Source organism: Sapajus apella, unplaced genomic scaffold, assembly GCF_009761245.1.
Source record: "Sapajus apella isolate SASKATOON/1434 unplaced genomic scaffold, GSC_monkey_1.0 scaffold12, whole genome shotgun sequence".
In the NCBI taxonomy this organism is placed as follows: domain Eukaryota; kingdom Metazoa; phylum Chordata; class Mammalia; order Primates; family Cebidae; genus Sapajus; species Sapajus apella.
This window is the reverse complement of record NW_022436952.1, coordinates 14,165,165-14,178,911: the sequence shown is the minus strand read 5'-3', so window position 1 is coordinate 14,178,911 and position 13,747 is coordinate 14,165,165. Positions and strand designations below refer to the sequence as shown.

At 41.0% G+C, this 13,747-nt stretch overlaps 1 protein-coding gene across 2 annotated transcripts in view; it reads right to left on the bottom strand.

Moving 5' to 3' along the window:
- ANKFN1 (ankyrin repeat and fibronectin type III domain containing 1) overlaps nt 1-13,747 on the bottom strand; it is a 380,611-nt gene that overhangs the window by 36,937 nt on the left and 329,927 nt on the right. For both annotated transcript variants that reach the window (XM_032280102.1, XM_032280101.1), the window contains exons 15-17: nt 12,820-12,986; nt 9,311-9,458; nt 7,615-7,783 (exon numbers count right to left, since the gene is read on the bottom strand). In XM_032280102.1, the coding sequence (XP_032135993.1) occupies nt 7,615-7,783; nt 9,311-9,458; nt 12,820-12,986 (484 nt within the window). The remainder of the gene's footprint in view (nt 1-7,614; nt 7,784-9,310; nt 9,459-12,819; nt 12,987-13,747) is intronic.

The following is a 13,747-nucleotide window of genomic DNA, read 5'->3' as shown; positions in this document are numbered from 1 at the left end:
TGGATCTGAAGAGGCAGACCCTTAACCCAAAGGCTCCTCTTTCCTTCATTGTCTTTCCTTTACTGTGGGCTTGATTTTCCTGTTTTGAAAGGTGTTTCAGGTCTACGATATTTCCTGGCAGCTCCACAGGAAGGAATCACCACGACTTTTTAGCTTATTCTTGACCCTGGTAGCTCCCTGAATGTGTCTTTATGCCTTTCAAGGAGGGATTATGTCCTGTTAGCACTTGACAGATGTCCTCTTTTGGCTGGAAAGTGACGAGAGTGAAGTGTCTCACACCCTGCCTTTCTAAACCAAGTGGTAAAAACAAAACAAACAAACAAATGAAAAAACACATCGGCTTTTTTCCCTTTTCTAAAATATGACTGGAAAAATAGGGAGAAACACTGAATAGCTTCTTTAAAAGAAGGACTATCAGCCTGATCTGAATTCTTATAAGCCAGGGTGTTCACAGCTTTCTCTTGTTGTGTCTCTGTGGTGGGAGCCTCGGATCAGTGGGTGGTCTCACAGCACCCACACTGTCCATGCCAGCACCACAAGTGAGTTATGAGGAGGTTTCAACTATAACGCTTCAGTTTCACTGCTCTTGTGGGTTTTTTTTTTTTTTTTAAATCCAGACCCTTTAATGTTACTTTAACAAATGTTACTTTAACATAGTCTTTTGTGGTTTAGCAATGATACACTTGGTAGCCATAACTGAGGCAAAGAAGATAGACTGGAAGCTTCTAATTTTTAAAAATGTAAATCTCATGGATTCTATAGATAAAATGGTATAAGGCTACAATAATGTAATTAGCTGGACCACATGATTTGTTAGTAATTCACAGACTAAGACTAATTTTCTGCGGTATTTTTCTCCCTCTTTTTTCTATACAAGATAGTGGCAGACTAAAATAAGGTTGGCATCAACACTAGGAGTATAGTAGCGTGGAAATTACATGGGCTTAGCTCTCTTACGGACCTGGGTTTGAACCATAGTTCTGCCACTCACCACCTGCATGACAGTGGGCACGTGATCTCTGGGAGCCTCAGAGGTCTTCTCATATCATATGAGGTTTTTGCATATCTAAGACAGGGATTATAATGCCTACCTAGGATTAAGTAATACAATATATATAAAGTGTGCAGCACAGCATATGGCACATACTCAATAAAAAAATAAATGTTTGTTCTTCCACCACACCTTTTCACTACCCTGAAAGAATGACGCATTTAGTGGTTAGAATATTAGAACAGGACCGGAATTAAAATATTCTTCCTAAGGATCTCCAACTCACTAAAACCCTAATCAGTCTGGGCCATGTGGCCTAGTGTGGAAGCCAGGGAATCAACGAGAAAACTTCCTGCGGTCAGTTTAGGTCCACGAGTCTTTGCCAAGGTGTCAGAAAGAACTGGGGCACAAGGTGTCCTCTAAAGATTACTAGTAGTAAATGAGTTGACAGGTGGAATAAAGGAATGGTCTCTTAAATCATGCAAAATTGGTAACAGGAATGAAGGTTGAGACTATGCCATGTCTTGCAAGCCTGTGGCCTGGATTCCATTAGGCTCACTGCCTGGATATTCCATAGGTTCCTCCTGGAAACTCATCATTTGTCATACTGACCTCCTCATCACTCTCCTGCCCCAAGCCTGTTCCTCCTTCCTATGGCCCATTTTGGCAGATGGCGACATTATCCATCTCGGCACTCTAATTCAGACTCTCTGGCTCCTTCATCTTGCTCTTCAACCACATCAAATCAATCACAAACTTCCATCATTTTAACTCCTAAATTCCACTTGCCTCTCTGCTCTCTTCACCAAGGCTGCCTTGGTTTGGGCTTTTATCATTGCCCAAATGATCAGTGGATCTGTGAGGTAGTCTCTTAATTGCTTGTCTCATCATATCCAATGTCAGCCTGATATTTGTTTTTTACTCTTTTGCAGTCAGTCCTCCATGAGCTGCCAAAATCTAATAAGACCACATCATCACTTTTCTTAAAATCTTTTCTTTGCTTCCTATTGCCTATGGAATAAAGTCTTACCCCCTTAGTGTCACATAAGTAGCCATGTAAGATTTCGATCTTTTAAACATTTAGCTTCACCCTCGGTCACTCTTCCTCAGATGCCTTAGGCATCCATCACAATGAGCTACTAAGAGTGTACTTAATCAGGTTGTACTTTCCCAGGTCTCTGAGTCTTTGTACATACTGCTCCTTCTGCTTAAAATGATTTTTCTTTTCTGTTCACCTTTTCTTTCCCATTCTGAATGTTTGTTTATCCTTCAGGATACAGCTCAAGTATTATCTCTGCAAGGAAGAATTAGGTGTCTTTCCTTTGAAACTCAACAGCCTGCCTCTTATAGCAGTGCTTTTGTTTTATGAAGACTATCGGTAGGGATACCTGTATCCTCTAATGGATTTTGAGCTTGTGATGGGCAGATTGTGCCTTATTAACATCTGTGTGGTTCAGTCCCAGCACAGTTACTTGGCATATAGCAGAAGCTCAGTAAATGTTGAATGAAGAATGTAGCCAAGCACAAGCCCAGTTTGAAATATATACCAGGCCTCAAACTATTATTTTAAAAAAATTCCTTAGTTATTTTTTTGTCTTTCTAGTCCAATTGGTTTAAATAATAAAGCCAAGGAAATCAATAAAAACCAGCTTTCCTTATAAGCCTGCTGTCAGTTGTGAGCACCCACCAGGTCAGGGCAGGGTGACCTCCTCTGTGCAGGCTAGGCAAGTCCTCAAGAGGCCACGTCACCTGATAGAGTTTCTAAGGGCTCATGATGCTGCTTTTCCTTCTGTTCCTGGGAACTTTGTAAATAGGGATGCTTGTAGGCCCCCAGGAACATGCTTTATTACTGCAAAGAGGTCCTATCCTGCTCCCACCCAAAGGATGGTAGAGGGTCAACTCTCAGGCTGTGGAAAGAGGAGTGGGTTTTTGGTGAATCTGCTTCGCCCTAGCTCAAACCTCCTCATCCAGGACTCACAACATCTTCCAATAGGACAATTTCTCTTGACCCCATAAGTGATGCTGTGAAGGAATAGCCCGTGGGTTTGCCATAGTCTAGTCCTTATTCCAGGAGACAGAGAACTAAACTCCTTTATCATTTTGTCGTTGCTAGATCTGTACCGTGCTGTAATAGGCACAGATGCAGTTTCCATAGCTGGTCAGCAAGTTATTTATGATTCACTTAGGCTACCGGCAGGAACAAGGTCAGTTTGCCAAATCTCAAATTCCTTCATGGGGACAGGGATGACTTACACAAGTCACACTGAAATATAGTGCAACCCTTTATTCTATTCTAATTTACATATTCTCATAATTCACACCTTTTTAAGTTTCATTAGAATTCCCATGTGGTTATTAAAATTTTCTGAGTTCTGACTGAATTCCCAAAAACATTCTCTCCTTTCTCAGAAATGCTTAGTGTATCTCTTGACCCTTTACTATGAAACTACCTGTGAATGGAATTTCTTACTTATAGAAAAAATAATGCTTAGCATCTTTCTTAGAGAGGCTTAGGTCCACTGTAGCAAGCCTTTGGAAGTTCCTATATAGGGTGTCATTAAATGCTTAGTGGGCTGATGCCTAATGGAGGAAGTAGTTAAGATAATCGTCCTCTTGGAGAGCTCTGATTGCTTGGGGATAAGATAGAGTTCGTCATGATTCTTATTAAGACCAAGACCCAGAAATGTTTTCGAAATTGCTGGTGGTGCTCAAGTACAATAATCATTGTATTAGAGAGTGTATTAATTTTCTGCTACTGGCAGCATTTCCTCCAGTCCCGAAAAGAAGACTAATAGAATTATGTATGCCAATGGAGCCAGGCCCAACCAAGCGGTCTTTTCTGGAAACTTACATGGTCCTCATTAATCAGTTGGATTACCGATGATATGGCAACAAGGGAGGACCAAGAAGGAGAGAAAGTACGTCTTAATCTAGGAAAAACCATCTTAAAGTAAGGCTTTGATCTGTGGCCTGTTTTTCATAGATGGAAGATAGTATCTGATGCTCTCATATTTCTTCTAGAAATGTGAAGAGGTAAACAGGTAAAAAGGACAGGCACAGTTGAATTTGGCTGAATTCCTGTGTTAACCACGTCTCTAGTTTTGTATTTATGTATTCATCTCTTTGTCATAGGCAATACTACTTAAAATGTGGTCCATGGATTGGCAGCATTAGTATTACCTGAGAACTTACTAGAAATGTAAATTTTCCAGCCTCCTGCTGAGCCTACTGTCTCAGCATCTCTGGGGTTGGGCTCCAAGAATCTGTATTTTAACAATCTCTCCAAGTGATTCTTACCCAGGTTACAATTGGAGAAGCATTTTTCTAGGGCCACCATATCCCAAAGTATATGTTCTGTGGATTATTAACAGGTCCCTTGCAAAACATTGCTCTAGTTACAGTGAAATGAATTTGGAAATGCTGAGTTAAACAAAGTTAAGCTTTTAAAAAATTTAAAAAATTTTTATTTTTTAATTTTTTAGGGGGATGACTGCTGGATTTTGCAGAGCTTTTCATGTTACTCTACTGCTCAAAATCTTTCCTTGGATTTCCAACATACTTAAAGTAAAATCTAAATTCCTTATCACGGCCTGTGAGGCCCTGCATGGTCTAGCTCCCATGACTTTCTGACCTCATCTCCTTTCTTTGTCGCTTTTGCTTACTACACTCCAGGTATGGAGATCTCTTAGCCAAGCACGCTCTTACTCTAAGGCCTTTACACTTACTGTTCTCATTGCCTGGAAATATTAGGTCCCTGCTCAAATATATCTTCTTCAGAGAGGCCTTTCCAGATCACCCAGCTATACAAAGTGCAGCTTACTTCACTAGAGTCCCTAACCCAGATTAATTTTTCTTCATGACCTTCACTTCTCTGATATTTACAATATTATGGTTTACTGATTGGTTTGTTATTTGTCTCTTCCACTAGAGTGTTAAGCTCCATTTAAAGTTTGTTCGTTGTTGATTCTTCAGTGCCTGGCACATAGTAGGTTACTCAATGAATATTTATTGATGAATGAATGAAAAGTTGAATGAAGAAAAGAAATGCTAACAGACTTCACCAAATTGTAGAATGGAGAGTAATAACAGTGGGACAAAGGGTATCTGCTCAAGAAGAGCGTGTGAGCCTCACAGAAACAGGCTAGAGGGGATATTTGCAGGGCTTGGACCTCCAGGGCCTTGGGAGTCACAGATACTGTAACGATTGATATCACCAAAGCCAATGAGGCATGGGGAAATAAATTTCATGTATTTGTGTCTATAATCATGGAATAACAATGACTGTTGAACACAGAATGGAATCCTGGTTAGCTCTCTAATGAAGTGTTTTCCTTAATTATTGTCTCTGTCAATTATATATCCCTGAGAAATCATTCATTTTCATGGCTTCAGCTGCTATTAATAGACACTGGACAGATTTCTGTGTTTAGTATCCAATTTCTCTTCTGCATTTCTACTGCCAGTGAAACATGTCCACTTAGATATTGACTTAGCACCTTCAGTCTCAACATATTCAAAGCTAAACGCATCACTTCCTTCAGCAAACCATTTCCTCCTCTGATTTCCTTACTTCTGATAAAGGCAGCAATAGCCACATAGTCATTGAAGCTGAAAACAATGAGAATGTTCTCTAGACTTCTCATTTAAATTGTTACCTACTTTTGGGCAACTGCTTTTTTTTTTTTTTTTTTAAACATTTGTCTGTCTTTGTTTTCTTCTTTTTCTGGTTCCTACCCTAACACTGGATGAATAAAATAATCTTTGAAGTTTTTGTCCTCTGTTTCCCATCTATCATAGACAGATTCCTCAGCCTGATGCTGGAGATACTGCCCAATATGGCTCACCTTATCTGTACAGATTTCCATGCCACCTTTTCCTCATTTCTCTGATCTAGCCGAACTGGACCACTTGTTCTCTTCCTGATTCTTTCTGAATCCTTCTGTCTTCATGTTTTTGCTCATTCTAATCCCTCAACAAGAAAGCTTTTCTTTTTGTTTATGTTTATTAACATCCTATTTATTCTTCAACACCCGTATCAGATATCCTCTCCTCCATGAAGGCTTTCTCATATCTTCTTTGAGAAAATATGCTTTCTTTTATTTTTTTCAATATCAACAGTTCCAATTTCTGGCAGAGTCTACCTTGTTTTATAAGAATTTGTCTTCTTATTTTACTCCAGCCACCATATCGAAAGCTCCTTGAGGGCAGAACCTTTGTCTTATCTTTATATCTCCAAAGTGGGCACCCAATAGACACTTATTGAGTTGAATGGAAAGAGCCTGCCCCAAGCAGTGTTGTTACACTATAGACTAATAATGCCTTTTGGCTGAGGAACTCATTAAATGGTCACATTCACATCCTGGCCTCTTGGGAGTGGTATGGCCAATGTGATTAATTGTGTGACACAGAAAAGGTGTAGAAAGGTTAAGCAATTGCCAATGTCACACAATAGGAAACCCAGGCCTCTCACGGCCCAGTCTACAAGTCTGATTTGAGCTTCTCCTAAGAACACTCCCTCCTCTAGAAAGTAACAATTGCTGTTCATCAGCTTTTGGGCATCTTAAGTGCTTGGAGCAAGGGAAACTGAGAGGCTTAAGCAAATCATCCTTAAGGGATAAATTCAGATGCAGATGCCCAGGGCTCAAATGAGACATCGGGCAGCAGCCTTGTCTGCTTCTAAATCTGGTGGCTGGGGAGCAATCCAAAGAGGGTCTGCCTTCATTCCACCCACCCACTCACCCTCCTGCAAATTGTACAATTCATTTGAGCTAACGGAACTCTTGCTAATTGCCTCTTACTGGCCTGTTACAAGATGAAGCATGGGAAGGGGACAAAGCCTCCCTATTCACAATCTCAGTGGGCAGCGGGGGTCTCTGCAAAAGTAGAGAAACTGGAGCCCAGGCTATTCATTTTTGAAAGTCAGGACAAGATCGTCTACCATTCAGAATCCCACATTATAATCACAATATTGCATCCTGGGAGACCCTGTCTATTTCTCAAATGGTCTGTCAGAAATTTAGAGTCTATTTAATAAGTCAGTGCTACTTAAAATTATAGGCTTTTTTTTCCCCTCCAAAGTGATATGCATTCTACATTTTAATTTCATTATTATTTTTTTCTCTGGTTGGAGATATGGGGAGGGGAGAGAGAAAGGGAGGGTAGGAGAGAGAGAGAGAGAGGGAAGGAGGGAGAGAGAGAGAGGGAAGGAGGGAGAGAGAGAGAAGGAAGGAGGGAGAGAGAGAGGGAAGGAGGGAGAGAGGGAGAGAGAGAGAGGAGAGAGAGGGAGAGAAGGGGCAGTGCTTTTCATGAAAACATTGGTTTTTATATTTATGTTTTAAGAAAGCAGAAGGGAGGCAAGAAGTCCAGCCTGATAACTGAACTTTCTGTTTAGAATTCCTTGTTTTCCATTGGACCTTTGCTAGGTTTCAATAATTATTGCTCAGGCACATAGTCTTGGAGCTTTGCTTTTTCTCAGACTTGTACACAGTTCTAGGAAGGGTTGTTGCCAAAGCCATCATGTGATTTATTGACCCTCCACTGGGACAAGGGGGAACAGATATAACTTTGTGATTTTATTATAAGGAGGCTGGGTTAATATTTCTAGGTGAAACAAGCTACTATACCAAGTTCAAACATCTGAAGAGGGAGGTTAAGAAACCCTGAGTGTGGGGTGTAAGGATTATTCTGTCCTGGGGCTGTACAGACGTCGTCTGAGGCAGGGAGCAGGAGAAGAAAGGACACATTGTGACCCATTTCCAACACCTCCTGTGTGTAGAGGCGGAAGTTCCTTGCCTGCAGAGGGACACGCGCGGAGGAAAAATAGGAGAGTTACAACATGGCACTTACATAAACAACACCAAACTGGCATAAAACATCTAACAAAATTACACGACTTCAAGCTTGGAATTTTTATACAACATAAATATTAGGGTTCAGCCCATTTAATAATGCTATATAAAATCAAGATTTAAGGCAGTAATGTTCCACATAAACTCTGAAAACAACATTTATGCTTCTTATAAAAGCAGAAAATGATTGCATTCTGTGGGCTTTTCAAAATGATGACTATAATTACATGAAGCAACAAAAATGGATTGAATTAAAAATCCACTAGTTTCAATTTAAGTTGGTTAAGGGGGAAAAACGTAGTTTCTGGCCAAGGGCTGAGAAAATTTTACAAGTATCCAAAAAAAAAAAAAAATTGTATGCACCGTTAGGCAGTTAGGCAGCCTTCTCCTAACATGTATATGTAGCCCAAGAGTCACCAATGAAATATGAGCTGCTTCAAACCTGCTAAGTCCAAGAAACTCTTTAATAGGATCGACTGTCACAAGTGGAGCTCTTATTTTTTTTTTTCCCTAGTGAACACATGGCCACCCTTAGAATAATTCAGTTGCTTCCCTACTGTCTTTATGGCATCTTGTACAATTTAGTATTCCATAGTGTGGCTGTTTTAAACTTAAAACAGCACCCCAATGGAAGGACATTCTTAGAACCCTAATTTATTCCTCCATGGGTTAGAGGACAATTCATGGTTCTTTCTCGTATTTAAAGAGAGCGAGTCACGCCTGTAATGATCTCCCAGTTTACAGGCTAAACTTGGTTCAGTGTGTGTGTGTGTGTGTGTGTGTGTGTGTGTGTGTGTGTTTTGGGGAGGGGGGCAGGATTGATGAACATAGCCCCCCCCAGAGAAATTCAGTAATGCTAACCTATTGGGCAGAGCCTGAGAAACTTTTATTATTCTCCTTTATGCCAAAAGTTTTTCTTGAAGTTGCTTATTAGTAGAGGTTAGATTTGCACATTTCGGTTTATATAAGACAATAATTTTGACGGAAAGTTCTCTGGGAAAAAGTAGCATGGCATATCCTTGAGACACTGCTATAGATTATACTACTGTTAGCCTTCTATTCTTAGAGAAATCATTTGTACATCTGATTACACCTTTATTTATTTATATATTCTCCTTACTTTATGCTATCTTGAAGCTGAGACTGGTGTCTTTCAAGGTAGACTAGCTATTGATTTTTTTTTTTTTTTTTTTTTTTGCTTGACCAGACCATAGTACAGTGGGGTCCAGAAAACTTCAAAGAGGTCCAATACAGAGGAGCTGGAGAAAATGTGCAGCTGGAGAAGTGCAGCCTGTGTCTACCTGTGGGCATCAAATTCAACATGTGCATGTACATGCAAAGTGGTATTTAAGTCAAGGAAAATACACACACACACACACACACACACAAAACACATACACACCATGTTTAATGTTACAATGCAGTTTCCACGAGCCATAAAAAAGAAGATAAAAATGGTAAAGTCTAGTACCTGGTGTAGAGGTATATTGATCTGCTGAAGGAGAGCTTTCACTGCCATCTGGAGCTCGTAGAACAATTGCATGGGGCAGTCAGAAGAATGATCCACACTTTCCATAGATTCAGAGCCAGGAAGCTTTTGGATCCATTCCCATTCCTCTCTGTATGTTGAGTCAAGTTAAAATTAGAAATATAACAAAAGTTCAGAACACAGCTCAGAACTTTCTTAGTGTAGTCTCCAGAACCTGGATAACCAATACTTGGTGGTTAAAATTCAGTGGAATTCACGAAATCTGAACTTTTTGCCACCCAAATGGAGCTTAAAATGGTCTCTTTCTAATTTAAGCTTAGTTCACCTATCAAACCACATATACCTCAGAACAGCAGGTCTAATTTGTATGAATTGGTTTTTGAGATTGGGGTTCTCAAATATTTTGTAATATTTTCCTGACTGTCCTCATTTTTCTTTCTCTGCAGATTCCCTGTAAATTCTAAGATCCTGCATTTTACCACAGGGGCATCTGCTAGCTAATTCTGCAGTTGAGTAACCACAGGACTCTGGTCCAACTCAGGCAACAAACCACTTGGCACATTTCAACCCTGGCCTATTGTAATCGTGGGGACTATTTTGGTTTTTCTCCCCTTCCAAAAGCTTGAGGAGAATCACAAACAGGAACACCAGAGAATTCCCATAAAAGGAACCAGGGGACACATATCACGACTTCCATCCTCCTGACAAACCAGTCATCTGTGTCTTTATTCTGCATGCTCTATAATCCTTCCTGATGAACTTTTCCAAATGTCACACAGAAGGGAAGGGAAAAGAATGGAGGTGGGAAGAAAGGACATCTGGTTTGTCCCCAAAGGCTGCTCTTCAAAAGGTGCTTGAAAAGATCAAGGTAAATGCCTCTTAGGTAACATTGTTTCCACAGGTATTTTAGCACAAGTCTCTAAACACATTCAGTTGGCCAGTTTCTCCTTGGAGCTCTGCAGGGAGCAGCAGTAGGCTCTCAGGAGCAGGCTAGAGAGGAAAGGAAAGCCCTCCTCTCAGGGGATGGAAAGAGAGGAGGTGCTGACATATGTTCCCACCCTGGTGAAAACTCTCCGAGGCTTTTCCCAAAGGGCTCCACCAGCCTGGGCTCCAATCTGTGGGTCAGAAAACCAAACTGATTGTGGCATGAGCTTTTCATCAGAAACTGCTTTCTTTTAACTAATTACGTCTTAGAAAAGTTTCTCTTTTCAAGATATCTGTTTCAATTCAAGTCTCACACTGTACAAGACTAGGGAAAATTTACCCTTTGTCCTGGTAAGAAAAAAAAAACCCTCAAAATTAAATCTGACTTCAATTTGGGCATACTGTTGGCTTCACAAATAACTGAAACCTTTAAGAACCTGCTTGGGAACTATTTCTTTTTTCCCATCACTGATATGGAACAAAATGAGAGGTCTGTGACTAGCATATTCCTGCATAAAACCTAAAGGACAACATGGCTAAAGTAGGGTTTGTAATCAAGCTAGAAAATAAATTACCACTAGGAATACCATGAAATACCTACCACGAATCAGTTTTGGCCAGAAGGATGGAGATGGAACTGGCAGAGAAAAGGCTACTGCAATCTTTTGTACACAATGAAAACTGCATCCTTGGCAAGGGAAAATTAGTTGGTATAACCACTAGGAGACAGAGTTCAAGAGACAAATCTAGAAAATAGGTAAATGTAATCATCACTAAGTCAAACCCACAAATGAACTATGTAACCTTGGGAAGGACTGAGGCGATAACTGATGTTGATTGTGGCAATGACCACCAGATGGCAGACTTAAAATCCACGTGTAGCTGACAAGTGAGAGAATATGGTAGTCAGTGAGTTCCTCAAAGGGACCGTTAACATCTTCCTCCTCCTCATCGTCATTTCCTCCATTGTCATCAAGTAATACTTAAGAAACCTTGTGAGCCACTAGAGTTGATAAAGTCTTGCCACTTTAGGGATCACATTTTAAACGACCAAATTAGAGTCTCCTTTGGCTAAACAAATCCATGAGTGTAACTAGAATTTGGTTTATACTGTTTGGGAGTATCTCATTTATACTCTTTGAAGTCTGAAGAATTCTGGATAATTTCTTTTTTTTTTCTTGTCTATTCCTCTCTTTTCTCTTTTTCTTTTCTTTATTTTTCTATGTTGAGCACAATTCAATTCATTTTAGCAGACTTTCAGAGGCCTGCTCTGAGGGCTAGTTGTAAAGTTGAGCCAGATTACCAAGATTGGGCAGCTTTCCCAAAGCTAACAGGGTAATTCACCAAATGCCAAACTGTAGAGTGAGTTTCCAGAAGCTCGGGCCTTGTTACTTCTTTTCTTCCATAGAGAATTATAAGGGTTGTAGAAAACATGCAAGGACCTCAGGCCAGAGGGTCAGAGTTAGGGAGAATGAGGGTGAGGAGATTTTTTTAAGATTGGGGGAATCATTGGTTCTATGAAACCCATTCCTATAGGCGATATTTATCAACAGAAAACAAAAAGAACATGACTGTTTTAGATTATAAAGAAAATATATTAGAAATAGCAGTGTTGAAAGAAAAGGTCAGCTGTTCATTAACCACCTGAACGTCAGTGGTTGTGCCACAAGTAATGCAGAGAGGAACGTGAAGGGACAGTGTCCTCTTTAATGGGTTCACTCCTTCCATTAACCGTCAGGCAAGCCCTCCTTATTCTAGTGTTAAAACTAAACTCTGGGGCCGGGCGCGGTGGCTCAAGCCTGTAATCCCAGCACTTTGGGAGGCCGAGGCGGGTGGATCACGAGGTCAAGAGATCGAGACCATCCTGGTCAACACGGTGAAACCCCGTCTCTACTAAAACTACAAAAAATTAGCTGGGCATGGTGGCGTGTGCCTGTAATCCCTCCCAGCTACTCAGGAGGCTGAGGCAGAAGAATTGCCTGAACCCAGGAGGCGGAGGTTGCGGTGAGCCGAGATCGCGCCATTGCACTCCAGCCTGGGTAACGAGAGCGAAACTCCGTCTCAAAAAAAAAAAAAAAAACAAAAAACTAAACTCTGGTCGGGCGCAGTGGCTCACGCCTGTAATCCCAGCCCTTTGGGAGGCCGAGGTGGGTAGATCATCTGAGGCCAGGAGTTCGAGACCAGCCTGACCAACATGGTGAAACCCCGTCTCTACTAAAAACACGAAATTAGCCGGGCGTGGTAGTGTATGCTTATAATCCCAGCTACTTGGGAGGCTGAGGCAGGAGAATCATTTGAATCTGGGAGGTGGAGGTTGCAGTGAGCTGAGATTGTGCCATCGTACTCGAGCCTGAGCAACAAGAGTGAAACTCCATCTCAAACAAAACAAAACCCAAAACAAACAAACAAAAACTCTAAGCTCTGCCCTGCTCCAGTGTGGCACCTGAGGACACCTCACCATAGAAACTGCACTGGGAAGTAATACCTCAGTTTCCTTCTGGCACATCAACTTGGTCACTTGAGCCACTGTTTCATTACAAGGAAAATCTTAACTCCTGATCACTTACCTAGAAATGTTATTGTTTTCACGGATCTTCACGTGGCAGAGAATGTTGGGCAGCTTTTGGGTAACAAGAACTTTGATTTGATCCACAGAGCTACAGAGCTTTAGGTAACCCAGATATAATCCAGGAGAGAGACGTTGATGACTCCTTTTGTGATAGGAGAGAATATCCTGTAGGGTGAAAAAAAAAAAAGAAGAAAACAAGAACCATCATTCTCAGCAAACTAACACAAGAACAGAAAACCAAACATGGGCTGTTATCAATCATAGGCGGGTGTTGAACAATTAGAACACGTGGACACAGGGAGGGGAGCATCACACACTGCGGTCAGCAGAGGGGGCGCTAGAGGAGGGACAGCGGGGGTAGGGAGGGTAGGGAGGGATAATGAGGGGAGAAATACCAGATATAGGTGATGGGGGGATGAAAGCAGCAAACCACCTTGCCATGTACGTACCTATGCAACAATCCTGCATGATCTGCACATGTACCCCAGAACTTAAAGTACAATTAAAAAAAAAAAGAAAGAAAACATCTCGAAGGGCAATCTCAAAACCTTTTCCTTTCTAAGGCAGGCCTATCATGAATGAAAGGAGCTATCCCTAAATAATTCGGTGAGAAACCTCTTGTATACCATGAATGCTGGGGAAATAGTGGTACAGCTACTCTTATCTTCAGGGTAATTTTCCTCCTGGCTGGGTAATCAGTTTTTAATATATTCTATATGCTTATTTGCCTAAGATTTCTATGCCAGTGTAGCTGTATGGGTTGATTGGGAATAGGTGGTGGTGGAGGCAGCTAATAAAGAAAAATTGAGTTGACAGTTTCTGCCCTTACAGATTTTAGTATTTAGCTGGGAGAAAACAGATATTGGCAAGTGCAAAAGCTGACAGAACAGTTAAGAAAGCTTTGTAATTTCTGGATTGTTAAAAGT